Here is a 21920-nt window from a genome sequence, read left to right on the forward strand (position 1 = left end):
AGGGTAGTCAGCGTGTACCTGTACATAGGAGGATTGTGCTGGAGCTGTAGTGAAAGTTAAAAAAAAAAAAAAGCTCACAATATAATTTAGTCTACTTTAATTCAAATGAGCTAAACACAAAGGGAAAATGACAGCAATGATTTCAGAGTGCGGGTTCAAATAAGAGTACTCAGACCACGTTAGAACCACACTGGTAAGAGAGAGAAACTATTTCACAATAAAAATAATACAAAATGTCTGGTGACCTTTTTTATGTATTTATAATTCCTCCTTGTCCCCCTTTTATAATTCCAATACTTTTGACCAAATACATAAAGCAAAACTAGAAAAATAAAACCAAAAATTTTGATATGTTGGATTTTATTACTTTTTAAAATTGTACATAGAACACATGTGCATGAGTTGAAAAACACAAAGAAAATGTAGGATGTTAAAAAAAGAAATACAAAAGAAATCTGAGACATGAAACAAAATAATTCTATTATGTGAATCCAAATAAAAAGACATTTTGCTTACTAAAAAAGTGTTATTCGAATATATTAAGAAGCCTTTTGATTAGGAATACAGCATAAGAGCATTCTGCAACTATTCAGCAACAACAGACTCAGTCTCACTGAATACAGGGTGGATCATCACATTATCTTACAAGCCACAGGCAGGTTACTAACTTATGTGAATATGGTACAGTATCTGTGAGGTATTACAATAAATAAATTCTTTATTAGCCAACCAACCAAGTCAGCAGTGGATGTCACCATTCCAACTTTCCGTACTAAGACCCCATCTCCAGTCCTTTTTGCCCTCCGGGGACTTTCAATGAGGATTTTTCAAACTTAGAAAAAGAGAGAACACAAAAATATTTGAGATGCTGTGTTAAAAGGCAAAATGCTATACTTTGCCTTATGTTTTTATAACAAAGTCTGTGTACTGAAGATGGGCTATGTTAGACACTTAAAGGACAATGGGTATGGTCAATCAAGAATTAAGTCTCACCTGCCTCAGGTGTAAATGGAGGCAATAACTACCTCATCTTATAGGACTGCTAACCTCACAGCAAACAAGTCAGGGTTTGTAATTAAACAATGTCTAAGATGGAGACATTTTGGCTAAGTAAACAAAACTGAATTCATCCATATTTAGAAATTTGGGACCCAGGTATTTTTCATACTTCACAAATTTATACCCATACAGAAAATATTAGAACATTTTACAGAAATTAAAATGTGACTGACGAATTCATGTAAATAGGAAAAATCCCGCTACATATTCACAGTCATATTCTTTAAATTTTACTTTGAATCCGCTTGAAGAAATGCTCCCTATTTTAGTACTTCGTTGTTACATTTTACATTTTCATTTTCAAAGACTTACTTTAACAAAAGTTGAACTCATAGCTCTAAAAGTGGCTTTTCACTGTCCTGCTTTTCTTCAGCTTCTTCAGATCCTATGTGGTAGGGAAGAGGAACAAGAAAAAGTATTGCTCTCCATTAAAGTAACAAATGATTTCTTAAAATTACAATACATACACATAACATTTTAAATGAGAGATGCATGTTTAATCCTCAAGAGATTTAGGTTAACAAAACTGTAACTGTACAATAAAGTTTTACTTTATTTGAGGAAAACTTTAAAATAGGATCTATCACTTGCACTTACCTGTCAAAATGGATTTCACTTTCGTACTACTAAAAGTACTCATACAGACCAAGAATTATTATCCAGGCTGGTGATACTCCATCTCTGACCAGACAAGCTTGCACATGTTTTTCAAGTGCAAATAACTTTGAGCTTTGGTACAAATAATTTAACCTACATGTTTAAAAAAAATCACTGTCCCAGTGAGAAAACAGTGAGGGCTTCTGAATGCCAAGGGTGATACCAGATGGTCACCCGTGTGTGCTGTTGCCAGTGACCACTGTTCTAACCATTCTGGGTCAATGTCCAATGAGCCTCACATTAGTTGTGAATCTGACCCAATCATTCCACTCTTGAATCATTTCCTTAGGTTATAACCCTGAGGAAATAGTACTTGTTTTCCATCATGCAGATTTTCCCTCTAAAAGGTAGAAAAAAAAGTCTAAGTCTGAGAGGAGAAGTTAAAAATTATTACATTTCCATGAAATATCTTGCATCCATTTAAATTTATGTTTATATAGTTCATAACATGAAAAATGGATATCATGTAAAAACAAATATATAATGAAAAAACTGTATATATTGTAAGATCATATTTGATGAAAATAAAACACTAAATATATGTGTGCAAATCAGAAAGACCGGAAGAAAACAACCAGGTGATTTACATACAGTTCTGTATTCCCAAAGCTTCTACAATAACCCTAAGGTAACTATATAATTTTGGAAACAGGATCGTAAATAATATAGGCACAATTACATAAATTACAAACACAAACTGGAAGGAAACAAATTAAATTGTCAACATTGATGTTGCTGAATAGTTTGAAGAATAGGTAGTCTTTTATTTTGTCCTTTCTACATTTTTATAAAAAGCATGTATTACTCTCATAATCAGGCACCAGAAACAGACAGGAGTGGTGAGAAGACAAAGGTAGCAGTCAGGAATATAACATATTCACACTTAAAAGCAGCCTGCCTCACACTGCTGCTGGACTCTTGTCAGATAATGTATTTTCTTGTGAGAATATCTGCCTGGATTTATAGCCCAAAATAAATCTGCTACGGGAGAATGAAAGGCCGAGCATCTTAAGAAAAGACTGTGTCCCACATCTTAACCTTATGAATGTCACATAGTTAAGGGTGAGTTTGTGATAAAATAAATAGATAAAGGCTTCACTTTCCAGCCTATGAAACTGCTATAAAGCATACAGACACTGGGTGGTTTAACTGCCTCCTTCTCTCTCTGAAAGGAGTCTGAGGAAGATGGTGATATCAACTTCCTATTTCTGAGCTCACTGTCAGGCAAATGGCATTTGAGCCACAAGCTGACATGTCTTAGAATTATTGGGAATTCTATAAAGACAAACTTTTAATTAAAATGATAACATTTATGCTTTTCATAATTTATAAGTGAATGCTAGAAATGCCTTCTGGTCATAGTCAAGTGAGAGCAATAGATCTCCTTGAAAAGCAACTATCAAACTAGACTAGATGAAAAAGACTAACTATTTCAGCACTTGGAAAATGGCCAAAGGCATACAACAATCTGAGAAGTGTTGCTACTTGAAAACTGAAGAATTCTGGGAACAACAGTGGTATTCTTGCCTGGAGCTGCTCCAATTCCCTCACCCCCCAACACCTAGCTTGATGGGCATGAAGGTTCTTCCAGGGTAGGGCAGACCATGAGGACTGGCAGTAAAATTACGCAGTTGAAGGGAGCTCACTTAATTTGGGGTGAGGAGTGATGCAATGGTGAACTGACAAAATCAGTTGTGTGCAAGCAGGAAGAGTCAGAGGCTCTGCTGGTGTGAGGTTGTGGTCATGACTGCAGTAAGCATATGCTTGGCTGAAGCTGTGTGCGTGCTGAGTGGAGACCCAAAAGAGTCAAACTAGCCAAACACTCCTGCTTGACCCTGAAGCTATGAGCATATGCAGCAGAGACATGAAAAGACTTAGAAGAAAGTTCAAGCTGGGGAAGGCTTGAAATAGACTAAAATTTGAATGTGCTACCCAATACATACTTATATTCATTTGGCAAAAGATGGAAGACTTAAAGTGCTTGAGCACAATCTCTGTCATTAAGCTATGTAGACAAAGGAGTGAACCCATGAAACTCTGCTGAAAAATAAAAGTATTAAAAAGAAAATAAAAAGCCCAGTCGGGCATGGCTCAGCAGTTGAGGGTCGGCCTAGGATCCATGAGATCATGGTAAGATTCCCGGTCAGGGCACATGCCGGGATGCGTCGGGTGTGTGGAGGAGGCAGCCAATCAATGTCTCTCTCTCATTGATGTTTCTATCTCTCTCTCCCTCTTCCTTCCTCTCTCTGAAATCAATAAAGATATATTTTTAAAAAAAGGAAATAAAAAAACAAGAAGACACATCAGCAGCCACACATCACAGGGAACATAATTTCACAGATTTAGCCCAGGCAATTTTCTAAACAAACAGACATTAATAACAGCAACCTTTTGGGGAGAAAATCCAGAATCTAGAGTTGACACAATATATTTTTCAATAAAAATATCAGAAAAAAGAATCAGAAAAGTGTGATTATTCTCAGGTGGAAAAAACAACAAAAACCATAACTTAGTATAAACTGTCTCTGAGTGTCCCCATATGTTTTATTTAGCAGATCATGACTTCGAAGCAACTACTATAAATATAATATTTGTATTTAGAAATGTGAATTTATGGATATACATATTCAAAGAACTATAGAAAATCATACTTAAAGAATTAAAGGAAAGCCCTGGCCAGAGTGGCTCAGTCGGTTGAGCTTTGCTCTGTGCACTGAAAGGTCACTCGCTCAATTCCCGGTCAGGGCACATGTCCAGGTTTTGGGTTCAATCTCCGGTGGGGGTGCATAGGGGAGGCAGCCAATTGATGTTTCTCTCTCACATTGATGTTTCTCTCTCTTCTTCTCCCTTCATCTCTCTCTAAAACTCAATAAAAACATATTTAAAAAAAAAGAATTAAAGCAAAGTACAAACCAACACAACTACAAATTAACAAATAGAGATTATCAAGGAGAGAGAAATTACAAAATGATCAGATTAAAAAAATCTGGCCCTGGCAGTGTTTCCCAATGGTTAGAGTGTTGGCCCAGGTATGGAAGGGTCACAGGTTTGATTGCTGGTCAAGGGCATGTACTTGGGTTGCAGGTTCCATCCCTGCCTCAGTTGGGGTTTGTGCCAGAGGCAACCACATGTGTATTTCTCACATTGATGTTTCTCTCTTTCTCCCTCCCCTTCTCCCTCCCCCTCTCTCTAAAAATCAATAGAAAAAAATATCCTCAGCTGAGGATTAACAACAACAACAGTCTGGAGTAGAAAAATATAATAACTGAAGTGAAATATTCACTGGGGGTGGGGGGAGTTGAGAGAAAATTCAAGTTGGCAAAACAGAATCTTTAAACTTGATTCGAGAGAAACAGAAGTTATCCAATCTGAATAGCAAAGAAAAAAAAAGACTGAAGAAAAATTGAACAGAGCTCAGAGACCTATGAGATAACATCAAGCACACCAATATACATGTAATGGGACTGCCTGATAAAAGGGGGGGGGGGATCAGGAAAACATTTGAAGAAATTATGCCCCAAACTCCTCAAATTTGTTGTTCATCAATATATTTAATAAGCTAAACAAATACTGATTAGGATATATACAAAGAGTTACTACAATATATTTCATAGGCAACCAGATGAAAGCCACAGAACACATGAAACACAATACGTCAAAATTTATAAGATGGTTGCTAAAGCAATCCCTTGGGAGTAATTTATGGCTTTAAATGGCTGTGTGAGAAAAGAAGAAAGATTTAAAATCAATCATGAAAAAGAAGAGCAAGCTAAACTCAACCCAAGCAGAATAAATGAAATAATAAAAATTGGAATGGAAATAATTACAATGAAAACAAAAAAACAAAAGAGAAAAATCCAGGAAAACAAGTAATTTCTTTGAAAATATCAACAAATTTGACAAACCTCAAGATAGAATTACCATGAAGAAATAAGAGAAAACACAAACTACCAAAATCAAGAAAAAACATTACTACCAATCCTACAGAAATTAAAAAGGATTAAAGGGAATATTATAAATAATTTATGTCAACTAGATAATTTAAATGAAATGGATGAATTCTTAAAAAGACAGAAATTACCAAAATGGACTCAAGAATAAATAAGTAAATAATCTGAATACACCTATACATAACAGGAAATTTAATTAATAATTCAAAATCTTTCCACAAAGAAAATTCCTGAACTATATGGTTTCATTGGAGAACCTATCAAACATTTTAAAGAAGAAATAATATTGGTCCTTCACAAGAAAGATCAATTCCAAAAATAAAGGAGTTGGGAACACTTCTAGGAGGCCAGCATTACTCTGCTATCAAAGCCAAAAATACATTGAAAACTACGGACCAATACGTACAAAAGCAATGAGCATAGGTACAAAAATCCTCCAAAAATATTAGCAAATCAAATCCACAAACATACATAATGGATTATACAACATGACAGAATGGGATTTATCCCAGATGTAAACAGTTGATTTAACATCCAAAAATCAATTAATGTAATTCACTATATTAATTGAATACAGGACAAAAACCACATGATCAACTCAACAGGTGCATGAAAAGCACTTGAAAAACCCAATGTTCATTCATTATAAAAACTTTCAACACACTAGGAATAAAATGGAACTTCCTAGACCTAATAAAGGGCATCTGTGAAAACCCACAACTATCACATACTTAATGTTGAAAGACTGATGCTTTTCCCCAAAGACCAGGAAAAGACGAGGACGTCTGCTCTTGCCACTTCCATTCAACACTATATTGGAGGTTCCAGACAGTGCAACAAGAAAAAAACAAAATTAAAGATATCCAGCTGATTAAAACACAAAAAGTGAAAGTCTTTCTCTATAGATCACATGATCATGTATGTAGAAAATGCCACAGAATCCATATACACACAAAACCAAAACTAGAACTAATAAATAGGTTTAGCAAGGGCACAAGACAAAAAACATAAAAAATACCAATTGTAGCCCTGGCCAGTGTGGTTCAGTAGTTAGAGTGTTGGCCTGCATACCAAAGGATCTCGGGTTTGATTCTGGTCAAGAGCAAGGGTTGCAGGTTTGTTCCCTGGCCCTGGTCGGGCATGTGAGGGAGGCAACCAATCAATCTGTCTCTCTCACATTGATGTTTCTCTCTTTCTCTCTCCCCCTCCCTACCAGTCTCTCTAAAGTCAATGGAAAAATGTCCTCCAGTGAGGATTAACAACAACAACAAAAACCCCACAAAATACCAACTGTATTTCTATATACTAGCAATGAACAATTTGAAAATGAAAGTAAGAAAATGTTTACATTCAAAATCGGACCAAAAACAATAAAATACTTAGGAATTAATTTAACAAAAGAGCAAAACTTACATGTGGAAAACTACAAAAAAATGCAAAGAAAAATTGAAGAGTATCTAAATAAATGTAGAGAGTCCATGTTCCTGGATTAGATGATTCAATATTTTCATGATGGCAATTCTTCCCAAATTGGTCTATAAATTCAATGCAGCAGACTTTTGGGGCAAAAATTCATAAACATCCTAAAATTTACATGAAAACACAAAAGACCTAGAATAGCCTAAATGATTTTGAAAAAGAATGAAGTTGGAGGGCTGTTATGGTCACCCTGCATAAGCAGTGTGTGTGTGGGCAGTCACCCAAAATTTGACTTGGATGTTTAAGCTGATGAGGCGACATGTACAAGGAGGGTATGAAAGGGTTTAATACTTATGAAATTGAAGTTTCTGGGGACAGTAAGGCAGGCCTTTCAAGCAAGGCGTTATAGTATGTGATTTCAAAACTTACTTAAAGATAAAATTACAGTAATAAAGCCAGTGTGGTACTAGTGCAAAGAGAGCAAACAGGTCAATGGAAGAGACTTGAGTCCACAAATAAACCCTTGTATTTATGGTCACCTGCTTTCTGACAAACATGAATTCAATGGGAAAAATTAGTCTTTTCAAAAAGTGGTGCTACAACAACTAGATATGCAAAAACAATAGAATGAATTTAGTTCCTTGCCTCCACACACAAAAAAATAGTTCACAATGGTCCATAAACTTAAATTGAAAGAGCTAAAACTATAAAATCTTCTAGAAGAAAACATCAGAGAAAATCTTCATGACATAGGGGTAAGACAGAGTTCTTGGATATGACTCAAAACACATTATCGAAAAAGAAAAAATTTTGATAAACTGAACTTCATCAAAATTAAAAAGTTATGCTTCAAAAGACTCCATGAAGAAAATTTTTACAAATCATATATACGATAAAGGACCTTTTTTTGTTGTTGTTAATCCTCACCAGAGGATACTTTTTCCTTTGATTTTTTAGAGAGAGTGGAAGGGAGGGAGGGAAAGAGAGAGTAAGATAGAAAAAGAGAGAGAGAGAAATATTGATGGGACAGACACATCCATTGGGTCCTCCTGCATGTGCCCTGACCAGGGCCATGGACTGAACCTACAACCCAGGTACATGCCCTTGAAAGGAATTGAACCTGAGACTCTTTGGTGTGTGGGCCAACGCTCTAGCCACTGAGCTACGCTGGCCAAGGCCTGATAGAGGACATACTGAAAAATCAACTGCAACTGAAGACAAGCTGGAGAGCACACTCATAACTGAGGAGGAAAAGTGCAGACCGCATGGAGACTGGTAGGAAGTGTGGAGGGACAAGTAGACTAACTGGGCTCCCACAGGCAGCAGCTGAAGGTCCAGAGAGATATCTCTGCTGAGGTGGCTTACCACTGAGGACTCTGAGGACTAAACTTCAGGCTGGGCTTCCCGGCCCAGAGCACCAGAACTGAGAAAGGTGCCCACATAACATCTGGCTGTGAAAAGGAGCCAGGTTTCTGTTGGACAGAGAGAGAAGGCTGGAAATGCAGGCACCCTCTTAAAGAGCCAATGCATGAAGTTTGATGTGCATCCACTCACCTTGGGCTCCAGTAGAGGGCAGGCAGAGTGGACTAGAGCTGTGTGAGGAGAATCTGGGGTTGTGGGCTCTAGAGACTGAGATCAGAAGGCACCCCTGGATTCCTGTGCCGAGTCATTCCCCCATACTGCAGAGGACATCTTTCTCAGGCACACAATTTGCTGTTTTTGCTTGGGGTTGGGGAAAAGCAATTGCCCCACTCTGCTGGAAAACCTCTACCCCTACTCAGAGGAGTTTTTCTACAGCCTGAGGCTTATTAAAAGACATAACAACCAGTGGGCCCACCCTGTGGAGTTTCTACAGACTGAGGCTCACTAACAGAATCAGATTAATCAGCCTGCAGGCAGAGGCAGACCTCAAAGTGCTTTGAGTCTTTGCCTGATATGCTTCTGGACCTGGGTCTTGGAAAAGCAGACTTCGGTGTGTATTTTGGTCCTGTCCAACTGCACCCAGCCCCAGCAGAGGAGACCTCAAGCAGAGGGTTGCTGATAGCTCCAAACAGGGTACTGAAGGCCAGTCACAAACTGCTTCTAACATTGGCCTACACCAGAGACCCTCCAAAATGACTGAGAGTCCTAGCAGATCTACCTAATACAGAGAAACAAATCCAAACAGGCAGACAAAATGGGGAGACAAAAAACAAGCCCCAAATGAAAAAACAAGAGAGTTCTCTAGGAAAAAGAGCTAAATGAAATGGATAAGCAATCTATCAGATACAGAGTTCAGAATACTAACTGTAAGGATGCTCAACAGCATGAAAAAAGATTTGAAAACTATGAAGGGAATTAAAAATGACAGTAGAAATAAAGAATTCATTGGAAGAAATAAAGAACAGATTAGAGGAAGCTGAAGTAGAAGAAAAAATCACTCAATCAGAGACCCCAAAAGAAAAAACAATTAAAAAACAGGAGGACAGTCTAAGGGAGCTGTGGGATAACATGAAACATAACAATATTTGTATTATAGGAGTACCTGAGGAGGTCGAAAGTAAGCAAGGGTTAGAGAACCTGTTTGAAGAAATAATGGCAGAAATGTTCACTAACCTGGTCAAGGAAAAAGTCACACAAGCTCAGGAGGCACAGAGAGTCCCAAGCAAGAAGAATCCAAAGAAACCCATGCCCATGCATCATAATTAAAATGCAAAAAATTCAAGACAAAGAGAGAATATTAAAGGCAGCATGAGAAAAGCAACCTGTTAACTCCAAAGGAGCTCCCATAAGGTTGTCAGCTGACTTCTCATCAGAAACTCTATAGGCCAGAAGGGAACGGCATGAAGTATTCAAGGTAATGCAAAACAAGGATATGAAACCAAGACTACTCTATCTAGGAAGGCTATCATTCTAAATAGATGGTGAAGTAAAGAGCTTACCAGGCAAAAAAGGGCTAAAGGAGTTTATTACCACCAAACCAGCATTGTAGGAAATGTTAAAGAGACTGCTGTAATTAGAGGTAGAAATAGAAACATTGCAAGAAATGTTAAAGGGACTGCTGTAATAAGAAGAAATAGAGACAGAAACATAGGCATAAAGAATTAAAATGGGAATAAATAAGTACCTATAAATAATAACCTTAAGGACTTTAAGAGAGAGATTGACAGTAATACAGTCATAGTCATGGACTTTAACACCCCTGACTTCACTGGATATATGTTCCTGAAATAAAGTCAACACAGAAACAATGACTCTAAATGGTACACTAGATCAGATGGATTTAATTGATATTTATAGAACATTTCACTCCAAAGCTGCGAATATACGGCCCTCTCAAGTGCACATGGGTCATTCTCAAAGAAAGACCACGTTAAGGACGCAAAACAAGTCTCTACAAGTTTAAGAAGACTGAAATCATATCAAGCATCTCAGATCACAAGGGCATGAAATTAGAAATCAACTACAGTAAAAACACTCAAAAACACTCAAACACATGGAGGCTAAATAACCTGTTATTAAACAATGAATGTGTTACCAATAAGATGAAGAAAGAAATAAAAAACTTCCTGGAAACAAATGAAAAGGAATGCACAACAACCCAAAATCTATAGGACACAGTGAAAGTAGTCCTGAGAGGGAAGTTCATAGCACTGCAGGCCTACCTCAAAAAGCAAGAAAAAATTTTTAGTAAACTAATCCTACAACTTAAAGAATTAGAAAGCTCCCCAGTGAAGCCATCCGGACCAGGGCTTTTGTTTGCTGAGAGGTGTTTTTTATTGCTGCTTCGATTTCATCAGTTGTTATTGGCCTATTCAGGTTTTCTGATTCTTCCTGATTCAGTTTTACATGATCTCACTCATATATGGAATCTAATAAATGAAACAGACTGAGGAACAAAATAGATTCAGAGACACAGAAGCATGGAACAGACTGATGAATCTCAGTGGGAAGGTGGGAGTGGGGGAGTGGGTGGGGAGAGATTAATCAAAGAACTGATATGCATATGTGCATAACCTATGGACACAGACAATAGTGTGGTGAAGGCGGTGGGGGGGAGCAACGCATTCAGGGTAGAGCGATCAATTGGGGGGAAAAGGGGGGGTATCTGTAATACTTTCAACAATAAAGATAAATTTTTTAAAAAATGGTAAAAGACTTAAAATAGACATTTTTCCAAAGAAGATATGTGAATAATCAATAAGCACATGAAAGGTTCTCAATGTCATTAGTCATTAAGGGCATGCAAATCAAAACCACAAGAAAATACCATTTGACACCTGCTAGAGTGGCTCTAATAAAAAAGACAGATAATACCAAGTGTTGGTGAGTATAAGGAAAACAAACTCTTACACACTGCTGGAGGGAATGTAAAATGGTATAGCAATTTTGGAGAACAGTTTGCAATTACTTAAAAAGTTAAACAGAAACTTGCCATATGACTCAGCAAATCTCCTAGGAATCTATCTAAGAAACAAAACAACACGTGTCTCCACAAAGACATGTACATGATTGTTCACAGCAGGATTAGTCCTAACAGCCAAATATTGAAAACAATCCAAATGTTCATCAACTTTTAAAAACAAAATGCTTTATATTCACATAATGGAATGGTATTCAGCCATATAAAGGAATAAGCAAGTCACACGTTACAACATAACCCTGAAAAATATTATGCTAAGTAAAAGAAGCCAGATGCAAAAAAAATTACATATTGTATAATTACATTTATGTTAGTTATCCAAAAAGGGCAACTTTTCAAGAGAGAAAGGAGATCAGGGGTTTATCTATAACTGGATATAGGAGTGGGAATTAACTGCAATTAAAGGAACATTTGGGGATGATAAAATGCGTTTAAAATTGTATCGTAATGTTGGCTGAAAAACTATAATTTGCTAAAAATCATTCAATTTGCACACTTAAAATGGATTAATTTTATGGTATGTAAATTATACCTCTTAAATATTTTTTTTAATGAATGGTATGTAGTATCTTCAACTATGATTTTTCAAAACTTTCCAAAATTTTAATGAGAAAGTGAAAAAATGCTTATAAATCTATTGATATACATAGGGTGGCTATATAATTGATCATCTAAACAAGAAAACTCTGAGGGATAAAAGGAGTTCTAAAAATGATTACATGGGGCTACAGGAGTAAGCCAACCAAAAATTTATGGTTATTTTTAATTACAAATTTTAATGCCTTCATCTAGATTTGTTCAGCACAGACTATACAGGGTGAGGTAAAAGTAGGTTTACAGTTATGACTAAGTGAAATACAGAGTTTATTCTTGTATTATTATTTATTAATTACTATATTATTTTCCATACCAACAACTATAAACCTACTTTTGCCCCATCCTGTATTATGCAATTGAGCCAGTTTCATTTTAAGTTAGTCTTTCAATGATTTAGAAAGTGATGAATCACCTTTTCCCCAGTATCACTATTGCTTCATTTAAGCTGTGCTTCATTTAAGCTTCATTTAAACAACTTCAAGCCCATCCTATAAGAGAGGACTGTGCTTCCTCAGTCTTTCCATTTAAGCAGGAAATGGCTAGACCAAAATCAAACCTGCAAACAAAACACCTTTATATCCTTTAAAAGTACACCTACTAAAATATGCTCATTTTCCAAATCTCTATGATACTAAAATTCAAGTCATTCCTTTACATGGAAAATGCTAATATTTCATTTTTTTTTTAATATGTCTTTATTGATTTCAGAGAGAGGAAGGGAGAGGGAGAGAGATAGAAACATCAATGATGAGTCATTGATTGGCTGCCGCCTACACACCCCAGTAGGGATTGAACCTGAAATCTGGGCATGTGCCCTGACTGGGAATCAAACCTCGATCTCCTAGACCATAGGTCGATGCTCAACTGCCGAGCAATGCCTGGCCAGGCAACATTTCAATTTTTGGTGTCTCCAACTTTCTCTCTTACTTTAATTTGTTCCTTCAACAGTTTAAATTTACTATGTGCAAGGCACTGTACTATGTACTGAAAAAAGAAAGACAAGAAAAGGCAAGGCAGGCACCAGATGCCCTCTTACCTCTAAGGGCCAATCATAGCTGCATCAGAACAGAAGCTTATGACTTCTGCTGCTGACACACTGTTTAATATTTAGCTATTAGCCTAATGAGAACACTTTAGAGGAGAATCTTCTAGGCACATTAATTCCACTAATAGTTTTTAATTTTAATTCTTTCTTAAATTGAACACTCAGACAATGAAAATAATACAACAGAACATATAACATAATACAGTAAACTAAGCCATTCTGAACACTCCTTCTCTGGCCACTACTAATCTGCATTTTGTCTTAGACAAAGCAGCTCCCCAGCAGAACACTGTGAAAGTATTTGTCGTTCTTATTTAGCATCATAAGCCAATGATATGGTAATATTTCCAACTAACACTAGGTGGTGGTAAAAGTTACATGCAAGCTTATAGATTGCTTGCTGAAGACCACTTGAGAGATATTCCTCATGTTATTATACCACTATTCTGAATTTCCAATTAAGAAAATACATTAGTGTTGAAAAAATTTATTATTCTTAGAAAAATAAAATTTATACAAAAGCATGAACTGTAGTGAAAAATTCTTATTTTTTAAAGGAAAGAATCCTAATGACATGAAAAATCTCAATGAAATAATCCTTATATTCTAACAGTTTCTGCTGGCTGAGAAATAGCCTTTCTTCTAAGTCATATATTTATACCATCTGACTCTGTGCTTTTATGTTTTATACTGCTTTTAGAGTCAATACCAATAGTCCAGAATGTCAAATTATTGCAAGCTCCCCTAATATGCTGTCTCACTGCTATGCCCTTGACCCTCACATGGCCCTTTCTGCCTGGACTCTGTTTTACTATGTTTTGTTTTGTGTGTGTGTGGGTTTAAAATATTTTCTAAGTGTAATGCTTGAAATAAAATAATGCAGTCTCTAACTCAAACTTACATCTCAGTGATAGAAACAGGCTAAGTCACTGCTGAAGACAGTGCAGACAACACGGGATGACAGGGCTGTGGGACAGGTCCCAAAGGACAAGGACACACGGCCCACATTGCCAGGAGCCGGGGGGGGGGGGGGGGGAGCCTTCTGAACAGGTGAGTGGAGACTAGGATTGCAGAGATGTAGTGTTAAGGCTGAAAAAAAATCAAGATGCACTATGGCTTGAGAGGGCTTTGGCACACAGCATTTTCAGAAAAACTAAGAACAGAACACAAGGAAAGGAACAAGCAGAGGGGTTGGAAACTGGGTCTGGGGATCACAGAAGTGTGTTCTGCCAGGTAAGGATTCGTGACTTTCTTAATCCTTGATGTCACTGAAGACTTTTGGCCAGGGAAATAATGTGATCAGTTTTAATTTTCATTAATATTAAAGGCTGTATATTTATTAGCTAAGAACATGGACTCTAGCCCTAGAGCCAGGGTTCAAATTCTAGCTCCACCCCTTATTCTTTGTATGATGTGGGACAAATTCCTTCACCTCTCTGTGCCTCAACATGCTCATCTCTAAGACAGGGAGGATGAGACATTTACATCAGAGTGGTTATGAGAAACACTTAGAACAATTCAATTATTATTTTTAACACTGCACTCTGGTGGCTGCTTGTGAGAAAGCAACAGGCAGGGAGATGGGCTGCTGTAGAAACTGAAGCAAGAAATGCTGAATTGAAGCTCAGGATGAAATTAAGTGACATACATATGATTTCATTCATATGTGTAATCTAATGAACAAAATGAACTAACAAGCAAAATAGAAACACTCATAGACAGAGAGCAGGCTGACAGCTGCCAGGGAGGCGGTGGGTGGCTGGGCAGGAGAGGGTGCAAGGATTGAGCAAAGAAGAAAAAAAAGAAAGAACTCATGGACACACATAACAGTGTGGTGACTGCCAGGGGAGGGGAGTGGAGGAGGTGAAGGAGGGTTAATGGTGATGGAAGGAAACTTGACTTGGGATGGTGAACACACAATACAGAGCACAGCTGCTGTGTTGTAGACCTGTGTACATGAAACCCATATAATTTTGTTGACCAGTGTCACCCCAATAAATTCAATAAAAAGGGAAAAAAGAAATTAAGTGGTACAATTTGAATGAGATAAAGGAGGCAGAAACAGAGGATCAAACAGCTTAATGAATGAATGGGTGTGAGCTGAAAACGGGCAGAGTCCCTGTGAGGCTCTCGTTTCTAACCTGGGAAGGTGGGCAGACAGTGCTTCCATTCTCAGACATGGCAGGCCCTGAGGAGGGCTGGTTAAGGGGATGACAGGTAATAAAAAAGCAACAAAACCCCTGTCTTTGCCTGCCTTCTTCTAAGATGCAAATTACAAGCCACAGTGTCTCTGGCCCTCTATTACATTTATTTATTTTTATTTATTTATTATTATTTTTAATCCTCACCCAAGGATATTTTTTCCATTGATTTTTAGAGAGAGTGGAAGGGAGGGAGGGAGAGAAGCATCAATGTGAGAGAGGCACATTGGTTGGTTGCCTCCTGCATGAGCCCCCAGACCTGGGCCAGGGATCAAACCTGCAACCTAGGCTGTGCCCTTGACCGAGAATTGAATCCAAGACCCCTCAGTGCATGAGCCAACGTTCTCACCACTGAGAAACAATGGCCACGGCTATTACATTTATTTTTACAGCTCTATGTCTCACCACTGATCACATATCAAAACCATATTTTAGTTATTCTCATATCTGAAACACCTGGTATGTTAAATGTTTGCTAAGTGTTTTGAGAAGTAGAAGGAGAGAAGGAAGGGGAGAGAGAGCACACTGAGCATTTGAATAATGGGCAAAAACACAAATGAAATCAAAATTTTTTACCTGCTTCAGATTCAGGAGGAGAATAAAACTGACCATCAGACAGACCACCAGGTATAAGCGCTGCCCTCTCCGAGGCATCCTGAACTATCAGGAGTCCTAGAAAAGAAGACACTCAGGTGCTGGGAATGATGTCACTGTTCTGGTAGCTTCTTGGCAAGGTTAACCACAATAAAATGATGTTAATATTACATTTTTTTAAAAAACTCTTAGCCAAAAGAGGTACTTTAAAACTCTTTCAACCAAAAAATAAACTTTATTAATAAACTATGAACCTGCACTGTAAGGACAGATTCCAACTAATTTAAAAAACTGCCTCATGTTACTCATCTGATCCTGACTCAGTATTTATAGCATCTTCCCTTGAGAATACCTCTCTCTCGACAGAAATCAACAACATAGAAACAGAACACAAAGCAAAACAGAAAACCTGGTCAGCTTGCACAAATGACCTACAGTTTGCATTTGGTTGGAGAATTGCCAGATGTAAACCATAATAAATGAACAGACTTTTATAAATATATTAAGGGTAATTAATATTTATCCAGTAAATATCCAAGAAACATTTATCCAGGAAAAAGGTTCTCACAAAAGAAAGGTATTTAAACAAACAAAGAAAAGAGAAAACAAGGCAGCATGGCCTGGATAGCTCAAGAGCACTCAGGAATGCTACTGTCGAGTTTTTCATTAATTGTGTGTTCTGCTTTATTAGTTATTTTGAATTTGGTTTAATCGCATAAGCATTCAGGCCTCCGTCACATTAATAGTTGTTCTTCTTTCAATAAAGATCAATTTGATCTTCACATATAATTTAAAAAATGACTTCCATTAACTTTGTCCCTTGTCCACAACATGTTTTCATTAAGGAAAAGGCGGCTCAGGATAGATACAGCCCGGTCTGATTAATGTGTCTTAAAACCTTCTCTTGAATAATTCTTTTCTTATAGATGTCTTCTCTGTAAATGAGATTTTCCTAAAGAAAGCCATTTCCAAAGTTATTTTCCCTTCTGTTGTTCCTTTAGGTTATGTTTATCTTTACATAAGACACAGACTTTCTTTTCCCTTCTCTATTAGGCAGGGCAAATAGAGCCAGATGATTGAGGGGGTATAAAAACAGCATGTCCTAAATCTGTCTGGGTCTCTGTGCTGATCATGTCACCTCCAACAGAGTGGGTGGAGTATGTGGGCTTCCAGCATAAAGCTCAATGAATCATTTCACTAGTCAATATCCAGGGATACTCAAAGCCACACAGGGACGTTATAACAGCTTTGGCGGGACTCATGATTCCACAATGCTAGCTACCAGTCAGCTACTCCGAGGAGCATGGTGAAAGCCTGAAATGGTTGAGCATTTCCCTGGCTTGCTATCTTCCTCTTCCTCAACTCCATCTTCATCATTAACCCACCAACAGTTATACTCTAGGCACTCAACTGTTCTAATATGGCACATTTAAAGCCACTAGCTATATGAATAGCCATGTGAAACTCCGGAGAATCACTGACATTTTAGAATTGCTTAGTGAGTTCGCCTAAAATTGTTTCACATTTTTCTATCCCTAAACAAGAGTTGTTTAGATGCACAAAATCAGAAAAGGTCAACCTGAGGAAAAACAGGTGTTGCCTATTTTTGTTGTTTGAATGTCTTTTCACCAGTGTTCATACTTCTTCTAAGGAAGCCAGATCGAACAGCTGGAGAGAGAAGTCACATTCTGTCGCTATTCTTTTTTTTTAAGAAACCAGTTTTTTTTTTGTTGTTTTTTTTTTTAAATATATCTTTATTGATTTCAGAGAGAGGAAAGGAGAGGGAGAGAGAGAGACAGAAACATCAATGATGAGAGAGTCATTGATTGAGCCCACAACCTGGGCATGTGCCCTGACCGCCTGGATCCTAGGTCGATGCTCAACCGCTGAGCCACGCCCGGCTGGGCTCTGTCACTATTCTTTCATCCAACTCTTGTGACGTCTGCTATACCCACTAAAGAACAGAGACACCATAATCTGCCTAACTCTACCTACCTGCAGCTCCATTCAAATCATGACATCTACAGCTCTTCCTTCCAGCTCAGTACCTAGCCAGTCTCAGGAGGCTAATTTTGAGAGAAACTTACTGTTTTCTTCTTCTGCCTCTTGAGGTAATACTTTGAAATCCAGGAACCACGTCTCGATCCAGGCAAGGATGAATGAAATTATGGGCAGCACATAACCAAAAGCCCCTTGAGAGAAAAGCTGGAAGAACAGTTGTGACAAGCAAAAGGAAATACAGTTACCATGAGCTCAGAATGGAAAACAAGGCTTTGTTATTATCAATGGTATTGTTCAGAAGTGGTAGGCCATACCTTCGAGAGGATCACTTTTGCTAGTAAAAAGGCACTGGTCACTGCTGTCGTCAACTGAAAGACACATAATTGGGCACCATTCAATTTAGACACTGGACATTGTAGAGGCACCTTCCTCACACAAGAGACCCACCTGAGTCAAAGCACATAATGCCTGAGAAGCTAAAGCCAGCCCAGCTCCTTCCCACCTCACTCTATCTCTATCCCCTAAGTCCAGACTGCGGCAAATTCTGCTTCTATGTGGCATACAGTCTCTGACTGGCTCTTATGGCTTCCTTTCTCCCACATGTTAGCAAGCTGGTATGCTGGGAAACTAAATTTTATCCCCAAAGACACTATCACCACAGAAGAAAGGATGGTGAAATTACACAGGCAGGGCTCCCCCTAGGGGTTGGGATTATCCCACAGGACCTGGTCCTTGTCACCACCCAGTCCTCCAACTAAGATTGTAGCAATATAAAACCTGACCAAAATTAATGCCAAATAGTAGCCTTGACTGACAGAATGGAGTTGTCAAGCTTAGTAAATATTAAAGTTTCAGAGTCAGTATTTGTTAACAAAACACAAGCTGCTCACCCGAGCACACACACACCAGCCAGAGTATGCTACTTAGGAGAGGAAGCCTTTTACATTCTGATACTAAGTAACTTTACAGGCTGAACCAAGGGCTCTTTAGGTGCCAGCTGACTTCTTCCAGCTGCCTGGACCCTCTCTACAAATGTTTTTTAAAATAAAAATTGGAAACAATAAAATGAATGTGCTAAATCTGACCTTTTGATAATTTACAATGAGATACTGAAGATACTTTCTTAAAACTCTGAGTGTCTACTACTTTTCTGAAAACACACACACACACACACACACTGAGACAGACAAACACTAGGGCATGTTACAGAAACTCAAATACAGACTATTGTAGAAAATTGAGAAGGGACAATCACCACAGCTATTTGGTATTGACAAAAGCTATTTGGTATTCAAAATGGGGAGTCAAGTCTGGCTAAAACTGTCAGCCCATATCCATGAAACGTGAGCTTAGAGATCAATGGATGGTCTGATGATTCTGTGGATGCTCAGAAGAGATGGCCCAGGCAGAGGTGGCCCCTGGTGGACTTTTATCTTAGGAGTGCTAGACAAGCCTGTGCTGGCCTACACACAGCTACCAAGGTCTCACACTCCAAAGCAAGTCTGCAGGTTATTCCTATGCAGCATTCCCCTCCCTCATATACTTGCCTTATTAGAGCTCTCAAAAAGGTGGGTATTCAGATATCTATGGAAAAGGCAAAAACAATTCAGGCAGAACTGCTTATAATTCTTCTTTCAATCAAATATTTATCGAGGGTGAATAGTATGTGCCAAAGCTCTATGATAGATGCAAGGAAACAGAAATAAATAAAAAGGCCACTGCCTTTTAGAAGCCTAAAGGCAACAATAAAAAGGAGCATGAGAGCTTTTCCCTTTAAGATTGGAGGGAGGGGAATAAAACAGGGAGGAAGGCAATTATCAAAATAAGCAAGTCATGAAAAATCACCAAGCAGTTTCAATCAACAGGAAAATTTCTAAATATCTTTGTGACAGAGATACTGATCTTATCTTTCATTGTAAAATTAGGTAGAAGGCGGGTTGGTGCATGGCCAGTAATCCTGTTGGGCTTCTGGATTTCTCAGTTGGTTCAGTATCCATACAGACAAAACTAGTTAGTCATGACCCTTTGAAAGAAGTCCTGGAGTGTTAAACCCGTTGAAATGTGGAGGAAAAGGGACTCAGGAAAAGCTAGTAAAATTCAACCCAGATGAAAACTACCTGTTCTCCCTGTGAGCAGGCCCTGGACACCAGCACTGGAGGAGATGAACCACTCATCCAGGTATACTTACTGCTATTGCCCACCAATGGCGCAGTCTGCATACAGCATAGGCAAGTATTAACACTTTGAACCGAAAAACTGCCAAAAGCTATATTAAAAAAAGAAAAGACAAGTTTTTAAAAATATATGAAAAAGAAAAGTAATTTAGTTTTATGAAGAATCCACCAAAGTGCCTTCATTATTCTGATTTAGCTGACAACTGTCACAGACTAGCACTGGTCTATAGACTAGCACTTGAATTGCTGCCCCAGAATTTATGTAATACCATCCAAATGAGTCAAGTCAACCTCCCACTCTCAACAAAAGAACATAGAATTTAATGTTTGTTTTTCCTTTCTACATGAGTCCACATATATTTCTGATTCCACTTCAGGTACAAATGCTCACTTTTAGAAGACAGCAAGTTTTTAGTAAAGTCCACAGGAAAGCTCTGAATTACTGGGGTATTCTCCCAGTTTGGCCTATCTCAGGAGCTACTATCTGATAATTTATGATGGTTCTGGGACTTTTGTGAAATGATTTATGTGTATTATTATCCCATGTAATCCCTACCACAACAACCACATGAATCAACCACTATCATTAATCATCTTATACAGATAATTTTAATAGAAAAATTGTCCAAAACCATACAATTCCTTAGTGAGGAAGCCAGGATTTGCATCCAGGCAGCCAGACTGCAAAGATCAGGCTCTTAACCACTATACTACAGCTGTCTTAGTAACTCTCATTGACTAAGAAATAAAGATAGAATACTCTGAGATGGGAAAAGTCGAGAACCCTTGACACTCAGGGTAGGAGTCTGCCCAAAGTTCCTCACTAATCAAAACTGCTGAAAGGCTTCTGGATGAACTTTTTTTCTATCATTGACTAGATAACCTCATTTAAGATCCTTTTACATGAATGAAGTTTACAGGTTTTATTTGTTTTTAATTTGCTGCTTTTATTAAAATGTGTTTTCCAATAATCTCCTAACCATTTAGTTTCTCTATTCATTCCAAACTCTTATCTCTGTGTTCTGGACTTGGCAAAAGTCTTTACCCCTCTATCTTGACATCTCCCAGATCCCAAGGTTTCTAGGAGGTTGCGCCCATTTCCTAGCCCTTTCATGGCAGTCTTTCCAATCTGAGCTAATGGGCTCTACTTATTTGTCCAGTAACCCCCTAAGCACGGAGTATAGACAACCAACGGAGATCTGACCAGTGGATTAATCTGGTTTCCTGCTAATTCCTGACTCAGGCTATTTTAAGATAAATTCAGCAAGGGAAATAAAAGAGAAATCAATTTTATTGTTCATATGTCCATAGTTTCAAAAGAAATAAATATCAAGAGATTTGGGATATAACATGTTCTGCCACCAACTTCAATGACCTAGGATAGATTCAGACACTGAACCATGAAATACAATTTCGTCATTTGGAAAAATAAGGGGGTTAAATTATATTAATGGTTTTCCAAATATTCTGTAGCAGTCAAATACTTTCTCAGCACACTGCATAGAACTCTAATATATTAAACAGATAAGAATGAACCCTTACTGTACAGATAAAAATGGAACCAGTCAGACTGCAAGGGGGTGATGACAAAGAATCCTGATCTCTACTTATTGGGATTTCCACTTCTTTCCCCAGACACACATATGCAAGCCCCTCCAAAAACAAAACAAGGCTTTTTAGAGTAGTTTGAAAACCATTAGAAAGTACAGTTATTAAAATTCTCAACCAAAAATGATGATGACATAGATTACAGGTGGTTCTCTGAACTTCTAGGCTATACCTACCATTGGGCTATGTGTTTTCCATGTATTATTTCATTTA

At 37.9% G+C, this 21920-nt stretch overlaps 1 protein-coding gene across 5 annotated transcripts in view; it reads right to left on the minus strand.

The window, feature by feature from the left end:
• Window positions 1-68: 68 nt before the first annotated feature.
• Window positions 69-21920, minus strand: part of STARD3NL (STARD3 N-terminal like) — a 64034-nt gene continuing 42182 nt past the window's right edge. For 3 of the 5 annotated variants that reach the window (XM_016199140.2, XM_016199139.2, XM_016199141.2), the window contains 5 exons: window positions 20114-20191; window positions 18240-18293; window positions 18012-18129; window positions 15907-16002; window positions 69-1444 (listed from right to left, as the gene is read on the minus strand). In XM_016199140.2, the coding sequence (XP_016054626.1) occupies window positions 1389-1444; window positions 15907-16002; window positions 18012-18129; window positions 18240-18293; window positions 20114-20191 (402 nt within the window). In that variant the 3' untranslated portion in view covers window positions 69-1388. The remainder of the gene's footprint in view (window positions 1445-15906; window positions 16003-18011; window positions 18130-18239; window positions 18294-20113; window positions 20192-21920) is intronic. The other 2 variants (XM_016199142.2, XM_016199143.2) reach the window with 2 other exon arrangements.

The sequence above is a fragment of the Miniopterus natalensis genome, chromosome 10, assembly GCF_054644295.1.
Source record: "Miniopterus natalensis isolate mMinNat1 chromosome 10, mMinNat1.hap1, whole genome shotgun sequence".
NCBI classification, from domain to species: Eukaryota; Metazoa; Chordata; class Mammalia; order Chiroptera; family Miniopteridae; genus Miniopterus; species Miniopterus natalensis.